The 13,625-nt window shown below is 43.7% G+C and overlaps 1 protein-coding gene across 1 annotated transcript in view; it reads left to right on the forward strand.

Annotated features, from left to right (window-relative positions):
* The window catches only part of LOC108799223 (inositol-trisphosphate 3-kinase A-like), a 107,439-nt gene extending 98,251 nt beyond the window's left edge, over window positions 1-9,188 (forward strand). The window contains exons 5-7 of the mRNA XM_018571057.1: window positions 609-710; window positions 6,745-6,816; window positions 8,483-9,188. Coding sequence (XP_018426559.1) covers window positions 609-710; window positions 6,745-6,816; window positions 8,483-8,683 — 375 coding nt within the window. The 3' untranslated portion in view covers window positions 8,684-9,188. The remainder of the gene's footprint in view (window positions 1-608; window positions 711-6,744; window positions 6,817-8,482) is intronic.
* The last annotated feature ends 4,437 nt before the right edge of the window (window positions 9,189-13,625 follow it).

Consider the following 13,625-nt stretch of genomic DNA (forward strand, 5'->3'; position numbering starts at 1 on the left):
TTGGCGGATCCCGGCATAATTGTCGGGATCCGCTTCAGCTGCGGCGTCTCAGTATACTGCAAGCAGCAGCTCGCGGTATACCGAGGCATCTCATTATACTGCGTGCTACAGCTCGCGGTATACTGCGGCGTCTCAGTATACCGCGAGCTACAGCTCACGGTATACTGAGCGTAGGGTGACGGGAGGACGCTAGTTTGTGTCCTCCCGTTACCCTAAGGAGAACTATGGGGAAAAGCCTTAACCCCATAGTTCTCCTTTTTAAAAAAAATGCAGGGAGGTCTGTGTCCTTTGTAATGAATTAGAAATGAAGTTGGCTGGGCTGACAACATGCTTAGGATTTCAGAGCTCAAAAGACACGGTTGCCTGCTCACATAGGAAGATAGAAGCGCACTATATTTTTGGCACATTTTGCATGGACTGAAGTTGATTAGTCACCTGAGCTGCATCTAAAGATGTGTCAAGTCCAGCAGTATCACAGTCTCTGTAAGGTCAGGGTACATCTTTTGTCTCGGCATATTTGCCTTTCACCCAAAGTGCTATATAGTCTGAAATACAGAGAATGTAAAATTTCTCTGAAAGCTGTTTTTCTTCTTTTTTTTTTTCTGCAGAAAGGTGATGGAACATGCAACACAAACTTCAAGACAACAAAATCAAGAGACCAGCTTCAAAAAGCTTTTCTTGAGTTTATTGACGGCAACAAAGTTATACTGGTATGTTACCTTGTTAAAAAGTGTAAAAGAAAAATGTGTTTAACTTGTCTTGTTTTTGTTGTTATTGTAACAATTACTTAACCACTTGCCGTCCGACCGTTGTAAAAAAACGGACGGACGGCACTGCTGCATCGGCGGGTTGAATATGCTCTCTTTTCCCCCCCCCCCCCCCCCCGACACCTCACCTGCAATCCCGGGATCCGCTGCCCCATCTGCGGCCCGGGACCGGTTCGGAGGGCGTCAGGAGGAAGTGGGAGAGAGATCCGCTCCTTGCTGTCTCCCTCCGGGCTGTGGATGCAGAAGTGATGTGTATTACATCACTTCCGCATTCACCTGTCAGTCATCTGGCTGCTATAGCCAGAGAAAAGAAGCTGATGAAGCAGATCTCTGCTTCATCAGCTTCTTTTGGGGTCAACAGGTGACATTAGGGGTCCTAGAGACTAGGGCTGCAACAACTAATCGACATAATCGATTATATTGTGCTGTATAATGTGCTTTTGCTGGGGTTTGTAGTCCTCTATAGCCGATGCCATTCTGCATGCATTGCTGTATAATTTTACACTTTCCATTTCACTATATTGCACACCACACTATCTTTTTTTCTTTTTTACTTCCACCGGTCCAAGCTTGCTCTTGTGATGGACTACAACCTCAATACAAACTAGTAGTCCCATCACTGGAGCCATTTTTTAAACTTTATTTTATAGTTTATCCGATTGACCGATTAATCGAACTTAATAATCGGCTAACTAATCGATTTTGAAAATAATCGTTAGCTGCAGCTCTACTAGAGACCCCTAATGTCTCCATAAACAAATGCAGCCACCACATCTTCGGCTGGTAAGCTGCAGATATATATTTTTTTGTTTTTGGGCTTGGATACACTTTAAGTCCAATACTCCAGCAAGGCAAATTGTGTGATCCACAATCCAAGAATGTGAAAAAAAATGGAAGCTGCTGAATCTCAACTGAGGTAAACAGTATCATCAGAATGTCATTTATTAACCACACAAAAAACATCTACAGATGGTTTCCCTGTTTGCACATGCCTGATGAAAAAAATGGCTTGTACTAAAACATTCATCCAGGAGTTTGAAAATCAAATTTTGCAAATATCAGCTTGATCCAAAACAGGGCTTAGGTTTGGTCCTGCAAAAAAAACAAACCCCTTCAAAGTAATAACAAAGGTGGGCTTGGTCAAAGAATAGATGGTGTCAGCAGTAATAATCCTTAAGAAAGGTGAATGGACAACTTAGAAAAGTTGATGTAACTTCGGAAAAAAATGCATCAGTCTTAAAGGATAAGTTCACCTTTTGCATCACCTTTTGCAAAAATGCATAATTAATCATATATAAAAAAAATATGCATTTCTTTAATATTTGCGTTAAAGCCTGGAAAGCATTGCAACGGTGATCACTGGATCACAGCTGCAAAGCTCAGGCTTCTGCTCATTTTCAAACTGTCAGAGCTCATACGAAGGTACAGAGTTTCAGTTGGGAGAGATGGGGGGAAGGATTGCTGGACTTCAAACTGCATTAAATCACCTCATACGGTGTCCAGCTGTCCTCCCTCTAGGTAGATGCGAAAATATGGGCAGATCTGCCTAGAGTGAGGACGGCTGGACGATGTATGAGGTGATTTAATGAGCTCTGCCAGTTTGAAAAAGTAAAGAAGCCTGAGCTTTGCAGCTGTGATCAAGTTATCACAATTGCAATGCTTTCCAGGCTTGAATGCAAATATTAAAGAAATGCATTTTTCTCTTCCTTTCATTGAAGGACACAGGGAACAGATCGGAGATCATGTACTGTAGGGTAATATCGCCACCTGCAGGAGAAGGACGCTAGGCACAAAACTAAAGACCAATTACAGCCTAGGGGTGGCCCCTGATGGTGACCAAACCCCCCACCTGCTGACAAGTCTCCAGTTTTTTTGCCTAGCGTCAGGAGTAAGGAGCTAAGAATTTTTTCTCTGGTATTCTTACCTGCTTCTTCCTGATATTTTTCAGAAGAATCTTCTAGCGTGTGTTGTCAGGGTGACAGGCTGTATGTCTCGGGTCCTTGGAGTCTCCCCTGGACGACCGACGAACGCATGCAGACCCGCCACGGTGGGTCGGCTGCGACGGCCCCGCTCCGGCGGGGTTGCCTGTGGGTTCGTCCCAGGGGGGTGCATATGACTGGGGGTCTCGAACCGCCCAGTCACAGCACTCCCCACAGGCTACTGGCGCCATGACTGCGGTCGGGGGCGCCAGTTTCCGCAGCGTCTGGGCTTCGAGGTCCCCTGCGCAGCTGTCCGGCCTGGATGGAGGTGCCTGGACTGCGGATGGCCCACATTCTCCTGCGGTATTTATGGCCCGGCATGTGGTATGGGTCGATGGGGACCAGGATCTGCCTGGTCTCCCTTTGGCTTTCCTGCCCCCCTTTCCCCTCATCCCCCACCGTCATCTTTCTGGGGGCGCGTTGGGGTGTTGTGGCCCTGTGGGGACTTGACTGGTTCCTGGCCGGCCTGCGGGAGCAGCTGTGGCTCCCTGGGGATGTTTTTTGCCGCGCTGGGGCTTGTGCCCCTTTGTGCATGATACCCGCTCTTTTCCGGCCACGTGTGCGCGGGGGCCGCTAATCGAGCCCACGGCTTCGTTTGCGGCCTTCTCCGGAGGCCGCCATGTTTGGTGTGGGCGCGGATGCCCTCTTCCTGACGTCACTTCCGGTGCGCCGATTCCCGTTCCTTGTAATAGCGCGTCAGCCGGCCGGATCGGTCTTTCTCGCCGGGATGCGGTCAAGTGAGGACGCACCGGGAGTCAGGTGCTGTAGGAAGGTTGTCTGCCTGCGGGAGGACAGTTGCTGGCGACAACCGCGGTGGGGGCTGTGCCTGCTGGGGACTCCCTAATTGCCTGTGGCTCTATATTGGGAGTGTTTGACGGGGCATGGACTGTGTGGACGGACTGGCCACAGTGCCCTGTGTGGGCTGCAGCCTCTCTTCAGGGACCTCTCCCACGTCGTAGCCTGTGCTTCTGCGCCCCTTTCCCCTTTCTTTGGGTGGGGGGTCCGCTGGCGCAGTGTTATCATTGGAGGTTTTTTCCTCCACTATGGACAGTTTTTTGTCCCGTATTGAGCGGGCGCGCCTTGCCGGCCCCCTCCCCGGTCCTTTCTGGGGATTCGGAGGAAGAGGGGGAAATTTCTGCTGCGGCCTTGGAGCCCGACCAGGGGGATTCCTCCCAGGCGGAATCTGGTAGTGACGACGAGTCAGGGGCCTCCCTTATGGTCCAGGAGCACGAATTGGTTGCGGCCTTGGTTCACGCTGTGCGGGAAACGCTTACGATTGAGGAGACCCCCGAGCTCTTCGGCAATCCCGGTGGTTCTGTTTGGGACGCACAGGAGTAGGCGTTCCACTAAGGCTTTTCCTTACGTTCCTTTTTTTTATGACTTTGTCTACAAGGAGTGGTATCGTCCGAGCAAGTCGTTTTCCGTTCCCAAGCGTTTCTCGGTCCGCTATCCGTTCGAGGAGTCCTTCCTATCTAAGTGGTCCACCCCTGCCTCAGTCAAAAAAGCCTATGGGCCAGCGGCGGAAACCCGGGCCTTCTTTTTCCGCTCACAAGCGGCTTTTTCGTCCGCCTCCGCCCTCTGAGAAGGGTGGGAAGTTCAGCAAGCCGCCGCCTTCCCAGGCCACCAATCGGTCCTGGCAGCCCAGGGTAAGCCCCCCTCGGCATGAAGGCCTGTCCCCATTCCGGGGTGGGGGGACGTCTTCGGCTCTTTGCGGGCCGCTGGCTGTCCCACGTCTCCGACACCTGGGTGCTGGAATTGGTGTCTTCGGGCTACAAAATCGAGTTTCTGTCGAGTCCCGGGGACGCTTTGCTCGCATGTGTAGCTGTTGCAGGCGCGTCAGTGGTCGACGATCCGCTTTTGCATGCAGGTTCTGGACCTCATGGTGGCTTCCTTCGAAGCAGTGCCTTACGCGCAGCATCACGCGCGGGTTCTGCAGAGGAATCGGATTCAGGAATCGGATTCCCTGTTTGTCGTTGCAGATGGCCCTCGGAAGGGCCGGCTGCCTTGTCCACCACCATCTCTCCATGGATTCGCAACACGGTCTCTCAGGCGTATATGCTATTAAGGGGCGTGAGACTTCTTTTTTCTGTTACGGCCCATTCTACAAGGGCTGTTGGGGCACCTTTGGCTTTTCGTCATGGTACCTCCGTTTCTCAGGTCTGTAAGGCCGCGACTTGGTCTTCTGTTCACACCTTTGCCAAGTTCTATAAGGTGGATGTTTTGGCATCTGCGGATGCTGGTTTGGGGCGCAAAGTGTTGCAGGCGGTCGTTTGAGGGGATATTTTGTTCAGGTCGGCTTGTTGTTTCCGTTGGCCCACCCCTATTTTTGGTACTGCTCTGTGACGTCCCTACAGTACATGATCTCCGATCTGTTCCCTGTGTCCTTCAATGAACGGAAGAGAAAATAGGATTTTGGTACTCCCCGTAAAATCCTTTTCTCTCCGTTCATTGAAGGGCACAGGTCCCGCCCCTCTGTGTGGGTGTGTACTCCTAACTGCTTGGTACTAACTGGAGACTTGTCAGCAGGTGGGGGGTTTGGCCACCAGCAGGGGCCACCCCTAGGCTGTAATTGGTCTTTAGTTTTGTGCCTAGCGTCCTTCTCCTGCAGGTGGCGATATTACCCTACAGTACATGATCTCCGATCTGTTCCCTGTGTCCTTCAATGAACGGAGAGAAAAGGATTTTACGGTGAGTACCAAAATCCTATTTTTTTTATATATGATTAATTAGGCATTTCTTTAGTTTTTGCAAAAGGTGAACTTTTCCTTTAAACTCCAGGGAAATTAAAAGTCTTCCCTTGCAGTGGGGCTACTCCCTGCACTGCAATGGCTAACTGTTTATGCCTAGGGGACAGGAAAAGCCACATTACTTACCCGATCCCCACTCACCCAAAAGCCAGTGCTCTCATTTCTCCCAGTTTGCACTGGCTGTGAACTTCCGCTTGGTGTTCTCATGTACAATGCATAGCTATGGAGCCTGCAATGTACTTGATGATGTCAGCAGTCCTTAGGCCACTGGAGCAAAGGGGAGAAGAGGCTGTGGGGACCGGTCTAGCAGCCGGTGGGAGCAGGGATTAGGTAAGTAAACCAGTTTTTCCTGTCCCCTAGGCATAAACCAGCAGTTAAACTTTGCAGTGCGGAGGGCATACCCACTACAAGAGAACTTTTACATTCCCTGGAGTTGGCTTTAATGGCAATTACGTTGAATATGCATTTTGGCACAGGTTCCCAATAAATGCTGTTGCTTTTCCATTCCATAAAATCATACAACTTTTAAAGCTCCCATTGTATGTCTGTTATTGCAAGAGTCCACCTACTTTTGATAGAATACAGAAAAGACCTATAATGGGGCAGAGACAACAAGGTTGATTTACTAATGAAGTAGAGTGCTTTGCAAAGTGAGTTTTCCCTTAGCTTAGTGAATGTGGTGGAAATATACTTTACAAAGAATACCCAATCACGTGCAAGAAAAAATGTTAACCACTGTTTGAAGTCAGCACAACTTTGCCAGATTCAGTGACAATCCCTTTGCACAGTGAATAGCCTATACATCTTTAGTAAATTGACTCCAATATCCCAGTCCAGGAAGATGCTTATTTTTCTGTACCACTGTAGGAGCATCCAGTCAACTGGGCATCTGTGCAGTTGAGAAAAGTTAGGTTTTTGTGACTTAAAGAGTAACTCCATCTTTCTGGCCATGTTTCATGTTACACCGATATTTAGGGTGCAACATGAAACATGGTCACATTCCCATCTCCCAAACGCCCCCCTCTTGCCTGAATCCTGCGATTGCTCTCCCCACAGCATTAGGCATCTGTTAAAACCAGCGGAGACCCACAGCCGTGCCATCCATTCACAGATCCTTTCACAGAATCTGTAAATTGAGAGATTACACGACTCGTCTGATTGGGTTGCAGTTTGTACATCATTGTTGCTCTTGATTCTGCTTTAGAGAAAAAAGTAAAATGTGGCTGTAATATGAATTTTTGTTTTTGGCAGCTTAAATATTTGAACCGACTGCAGGAGATCAGAGAAGTGGTAGAGTCTTCAGATTTCTTCAAGCACCATGAGGTGAGGGGCATCAGCTTTTCCTTGCTTTTATTTATTTTGTATATTTCTGCGAAGTTTAGTTATTGGGACAAATGTTTTCTAAGAAACATAACTAAAATACACTGAAAAAAAATGCTTTTACTTTATTATTAACTTGTGGACCATTGCCAAAATGGAACATTTAGGTGTATCTAAAACCCAACTGTTTTTGGTGAGGTTTCTGTCAGGTTTTGCTTGCTATCTGTGTCCCTGTAAGCAAGATTTACTATATTTGTCCTGGTGACCAGTGTCACCAAAAATGAAAGTGAAAGAAAATCCAACATTTTGAGTTGTCACAAGAAAAGGGTGTTGACCCTTGCTTTGATGACAACTATTGAAGAGTGGATTTCCTCTTTTGTTGTTATAAATCCCCCCCCCCACCACACACATATCCCCGCCTGGTTACATCAGCCACAGCATCACCCCATCACTACAGTGCCGATGTTGGCGAAGGACTGTCAGAGGTGCAGTAGAAAAGCTGTACTATCCGGGAAACTAAAAGGACTTTTTTTTGTTTTTGTTTTTTTTGTATTCAATATTTATATCAAAGGTAAAACAAACATGACAACAAAATATCAACGATCGTTTTTTGTTAGTTTGGAAACCACATAGATTAACTAGTTCATCATAATAACAAATAAAATTGCATAAGGTAATTTGAGCAAAAAGGACTCTTTTAAAAAAAAAATCAAACATTAACTTACTAGATGTTAGAGGTAAACACTAATACCTCTACAACTATTGATAGCATTATGCCCTGAGTTAAGCTTGAAGAATTTGCACCTAAAAATAATAAAGCATTACTGATAAAGGCCATATATGCAAGTGATCAGTTTTTGGTTAAAATAAATGAAATGTACTCTATGAGGCTGATTTATAACAGAGTGTGTACAGGTGAAACTCGAATAATTAGAATATTGTGCAAAAGTAATTGCAGTAAGTGCTGCAAAAGGGGCCCAAACCAAGTACTGAGTACATATGCATGCTTATACTTTTCAGAGGTCCGATGTTGTTCTATGTACAATCCTTGTTTTATTGATTGCATGTAATAATCTACTTTTTGAGGTTGTGGATTTGGGGTTCTTGGGGTTTTCATGAGCTGTAAGCCATGATCATCACAATTATGACAAATCACGGCTTGGATTATCTTGCTTTGCATGTAATGAGTCTATCTCATATATTAGTTTCACCTTTTAAGTTGCATTAGTGAAATAAATGAACTTTGCACGGTATTCTAATTATTCGAGTTTCACCTGTATATCGCCATTCAGTCTCAGTTATACTCCACTGGATTGCAAAGTGCGCATGTGTGTGTCTGTGTACATTTAGAAGAAACATTGCTGGCAGGCAGAAGAGGAGCTTTTATTATATAGACATATTATATAGACATACAGTCCCTTCTGCAATACAAACCTACCTACTAACACATTTTTAATAGTCAGGCTATAGTTCCACTTTAAGGATAATTTTCTTCTTTAGTTCTGTTACTAATACCAAAATCGTTTTAGCTGCATTTTACAGCATAACTAGTCGTTGTTCAGCTGTGTGAATGGAACCACTTCCTGTTAGTTTACTAAGCTCTTTTACCTACAGCTATGTATATGTTCTCAGTTAATATTTCTACTAATGAATAGACATTTTTTGTTAGGTGATTGGAAGCTCTTTGCTGTTTGTACATGACAAGAAAGGAAAGTGTAACGTATGGCTTATTGATTTTGGAAAAACAACACTCCTGCCTGAAGAGCAAACCCTAAATCATCGTATAACCTGGCAAGAAGGAAACCGGGAAGATGGATATCTTTATGGATTTGACAATTTAATTGATATTTTGTCGAGCCTCGCCTCCTGATTAAGAGAAAGCAACTAAGCACCCAATCACTACATTAGGATTTTAATGACGTTTTGCTGTTTACTGGGATGGATTTTATCTCTGGAGAGTGATATACAGATGTTTTTAACTTGGGGAAAAACAATGCTTACAATACATAGCTTCTCCCTACACTCTTTTTACTGCAGATTAATGGACATGTTTTATACCCAATGACTCCTGGATCCTCTCTTCAAGATAATTTGCACCAAGACTAAAATTAACTATTTCTATGATGAAACACATTTTTAATTATGGGATTTTTCCAATGTTGCCTTTACTTAACTTAGATAATTTATAGTTTTACTAGTATATTACCTTGCAGTCAAGATTACTACTTTAATACTGTTCAGAGTGTATTTTTATCAATTTTACTACTAGAGGTCCTACTCTGCATGTGTGCTTAATTTTCTGGCTGGGAGCATTAGTGTTTTATCCTGTCAGATGAGCCTGTTTGTTAACCCTGGTACATTTTTAAGCTGTATGTTTGATGGTTACAATTACATTTTACAATGCATTGCAGTTTTTGATGGAGTAGGAGCATTGCTCTTTGTTTAAAAAAAAAGTAAAATCAGTTAAGATGGCTGTACACTGGTCAAGAAAGACACCATCTTTCTTTATTAAATTCTCCTAATCCAAACTGCAGCAGACTGTGCAATCTCTAGCGACCTGGGGGCAATTAAAGAAATCAAATCAAGGCTCCACCATGAAAGTCAGTTTTTTCTTTGCCTGAAATTGTATAGGCACCTATCTGAAAATCACCTCTGTAGCCAGTAGCTCAGCTTATTGAACGTGTGCCCACCTCATCTACACTAAAGTATTGACATATTCAGAACAAACAGTGAAAGCACTTTAAGACAAGTCTTCAATTACCTCTGTATTTATAGGCATTGTGGAGAAATATTCATATTCACAACAGAGGTGCAGAAATCTAAGCTTTTTTTCTATGAGAGCAGATCTTGGCAGGGTGCTAGCCCTCTAATGTAAACAAACAGCAGCTGATTCTAAGCTGTTAGAATCAGACTGAAACCTGTCTCCAGAGTGTTTGTGTATCTTTGAGAATTCATAACTAGCTAGAGAGGTAGTTAAGGGTTTTTTTTTTATGATTTACTGCTTGGAATTCGATAATAGCATATAAAATATGTCCAGAGTCTGGACACAGGTGCACGTTAAAGTCAAACCAGAGTAGTGACGGCAGTGAGTGTGTTCAAGTAAAGGAGCTTAGAAAGCACCCTAAGTGTTTAACAAGACACTGTACTCACACCTCTGTTGCCAATGGATTTGGCTTTTATGGGAGCATTTTTTTGAAAGCATAACAGTAATATGTTATTACTGAACACCTTTTGAACAATTTAGTTGCCTAGCTTACCCTCTGAAGTCAATACAGTATTGCCTTCAAAGGGTCAATACTCTACTCTATTGAATTCAATACGGTATTGAAGGCAATTCAATTCTAATGCCACTCAGTCTCCGTAGGGAGAGAAGCTGCTTCCAGGTATCCCTTGAAGCCACGGCAGACAAATAGTGACAGTAAGCAGCATCACATCTTGCAGATTAGGCTAGAATGGTAAATAAGAGCTGGACAGCTATTCTATTCACTGATTTGAAGACAACTTTTAGTACTTTTTTAAAAAATTTAATTTTATTTATTTTAAAGCAGACTCCGGCCAAAAATCACAGTCTTAGGTTCTAAATCTTATTACCCACATGCATGTCTTACCTTGTTGTTGTAGCTACAATCCTCATCCTCGTGCACAGTTGAATACCATTCCACCTCTTGCAGTCATGGTAATGGTATTCACCCATCCGATAAGTGAATGTGGGAAAAATAGCTGCTGAAGTTCAGTCTCCTTAGCCACCTCTCCTCTGTCACCCTGCTGATTAGACAAAGAAGGAGCAAAAGCACACTCATAAGATTGACTCTGTTCTCTCCACTATTGTAAGCCCCTTCCACATTCTCAGTTAACAACATTGTGCATTGCAGGTGAATCCTGAATGGCTCATAGTGCTGCCTCTCCATCTTTTAGAGTTTAGGTGTGCAGAGGTATTTGAGAAGACAGAATGTAGTTATTCATACTAGCAGTATTTAAAAAATGTAGTAACCAATAAATTAAAGCTTGAACTGGATTACCGGTAATATTTAGCCCAGCGTAAGGTAGACTTAAACCCCATCACTAAAATTTAATATAAACTTTACATTGTTAATGTAATTTGAAAAGTTGATTTCACTATTTTTTAATAGTCAGCATTTCATAAAACGCCTGGTGATCCTGCGATATGAAGGTCCTTGTTTAGGGACTTCCTATTAAAGGGTTACAACTGTTCTCCTGTGCTGTCAAGCACACTCCTGATGGAGACTAGAAGTAACAATGCCCACACACATTGCACAGGCATGGGCTACTCCAGTCACTATCAGAAAGCCGGCACTGAGCAATAATATGCAGCCAAAGCTAAGGTGAAAATATGAAAGGGAGATAACAGTATTTAAAAAATGGCAATTGTTTGATACACAGTGCTTTACCAAAAGGAAAAGTCATTCAGTTAGGGTTTAGGTCTACATTTAAGAGAACTGATCACAAAAGATCGCATGCAAGGATGTAATTTTTCAGTTGTAATTATTATTGTGCAGACTTATGACATATATATATTATAAACCTTATTAAGCTTTGCATAATATGAAACATGACAAATTAGCTTGACTGTCAGAGGTCACCTGAAGTCGCTGCCCTATCATCTACCTGGTCTCAAAACTCCTGGATGTGCATAACAGTGTTAGATAACTGAGCCCCATTTGTAAAAGGAATGTAAACTACTACAAGGTTCTATTATTTGGCACTGTTGTGCATCCTTAGGAGCTGGCAGATGGCTTGTGATGTCAGACAGTTGTCAGACATCAAGATGTACTGACACCTGACAAAGATAGTAAAGCTAAATAAGCCTGCTCAATTATTTTTATTGAAAAGTTCTATTTTACTTATAAGCCCAGTAGTGACTAGTTCTCATTGCATACAAATAGAAAAAAAAACACTGGGGTGTTGCCTACAACAGCCAGCCTGTTGCTTTCTTTAATTATCTAGTTGCTATGGGCAACATCTCCTCTTTTCACTTTCTCCTTTATTGAGCCATCCCTTCTTATGCCTTGTGTTCACAGTGGTAGCTAAGAATAAATTCACTAAATTACTTCTGACTGCAATTACTGACTGTAATACGAGTCAGAAAGCAAAGCTGCCACTGACCTAAAGTGTATTAAACTGGTTCATCCAGGGGTGACTGCATATTACTCTGATAAATTGTTTTCTTGAAGAACTGATGGTCTGTCATTATTCTCTTAATTTCTTTATTTCATGCTTATTTTTGTACCCAAGTATTTTAAATCTTTTATATTCCTCAAGCTTTCAAATTCACAAACCTAAAATTCTGCTCTCCTGGGAGCTTCTTGTAAAGAAACCTTAGCCATAGCACAGCCTAATAGATTATTCTTTAAAGAGTAGAAATCATTTTTTTTTTCACCTATGGTTCTGGGTTAATAGAAGTTGTTACTATTCTGTCGTAAGGCAGTCATGGCTACAATAAATACTCTACACTTAACCATCAGTAAGGTAGCAAGCAATTAGATTATGACTAGGGATGCACAGATACCATTTTTTCCGGACCGAGTATGAATATCGATACTTTTCCTCAAGTACTCGCCAATACCAATTACTAACACTTGTTTTCGTGTCATGTGACAGTTTCTCTAAAACAATACAGACTAATGATTTTAGGACAGTAGTGAAGTGCCAGGGCCCGGACACAGCTGCAAATTGTAGTTCTTCCACTGACCCCAACCTGTAGCTTGCGGTATACTGAGCTTTGGGTGACGGGAGGACGCTAGTTTGTGTCCTCTCGTTACCCTTAGGAGAACTATGGGGAAAAGCCCTAACCCCATAGTTCTCCTTTAAGACCTTACTAATATCAGTGTGTCATTGGCTTCTTGCTGTTCTATGGTACAAGTTTGTACCTCTGCTTTAGCAGCTGGAGAGTACAGTCAGCGGGTAGAGGGACTGAAACCCCAAGCTCTGGGCACCCAGCTCAACTACCAGCTGGGTGGTAACCTTATCTAAACACGCCCCCATCTACAGAGCCAAGGTATATCCCCCAGTTTGGAAATTACGGAACTAGATGAACTTTATATGAACCTTATAGAAAGGTCATGAAAAAGGATGGAGCCCTCAGTCAGCAGTATCAAGCACCACCCAGCTCAACAGAAGTCAATTTCAAAATTGAGGGAACCAGGTAGAAAATTGTTGGCTAAACCATGACTGCATCCTGTCAGATGCAGTCACTGTGCACTGTGTTCAGGCAGCCGTGGGTACCCTCAGCTGTCTGAATACATCACCCGGCAGTGCAGATTCCTCCATTGATGTTGTTTAGCATGGATGGAGGAATCAAGTGATTTCTCTCGTTCAGCTCCATACATGTGTATGGCTAGCCTTACACAACTTTAGATCCTGCAAGATGACTTAATGCCTAACAGAACCTACCCTAGAAATTTGATTGTTTAACTCAGTAAAAATACTTATTGAGCAAATCTTAGCCTTTGTAAAATCTGTGTCTGGGCAGGAAGCTGCAGATGGAACTGTGGCTTTCTTTGTGAGAGAAGCAGGCCTTGGCCTGATTTGTCCCAGTCCTTGATCTGACACATTCCCCTCTGCCTCAAAGCTAAAGCCAGGCTCAGCAGAAATGGGAGCATTTCTGAATCTTTAGCTTTAGCTGCCAGTGGGGGCGCATCTCTCTAATAGATGCACATTTCCCATGTTGCCTCCTTAAAGGAGAACTATGAGGTGAGTGCTTTTCACTCACCTCATAGTTCTTGCCGACCTGTGACAATGAGACTGTCACAGGTCGGCTCAGTAGATCGGGAGGTGAGCGAACACATACCGGG

The sequence above is a fragment of the Nanorana parkeri genome, unplaced genomic scaffold (assembly GCF_000935625.1).
Source record: "Nanorana parkeri isolate BGI_ZX_2015 unplaced genomic scaffold, ASM93562v1 scaffold1662, whole genome shotgun sequence".
In the NCBI taxonomy this organism is placed as follows: Eukaryota; Metazoa; Chordata; class Amphibia; order Anura; family Dicroglossidae; genus Nanorana; species Nanorana parkeri.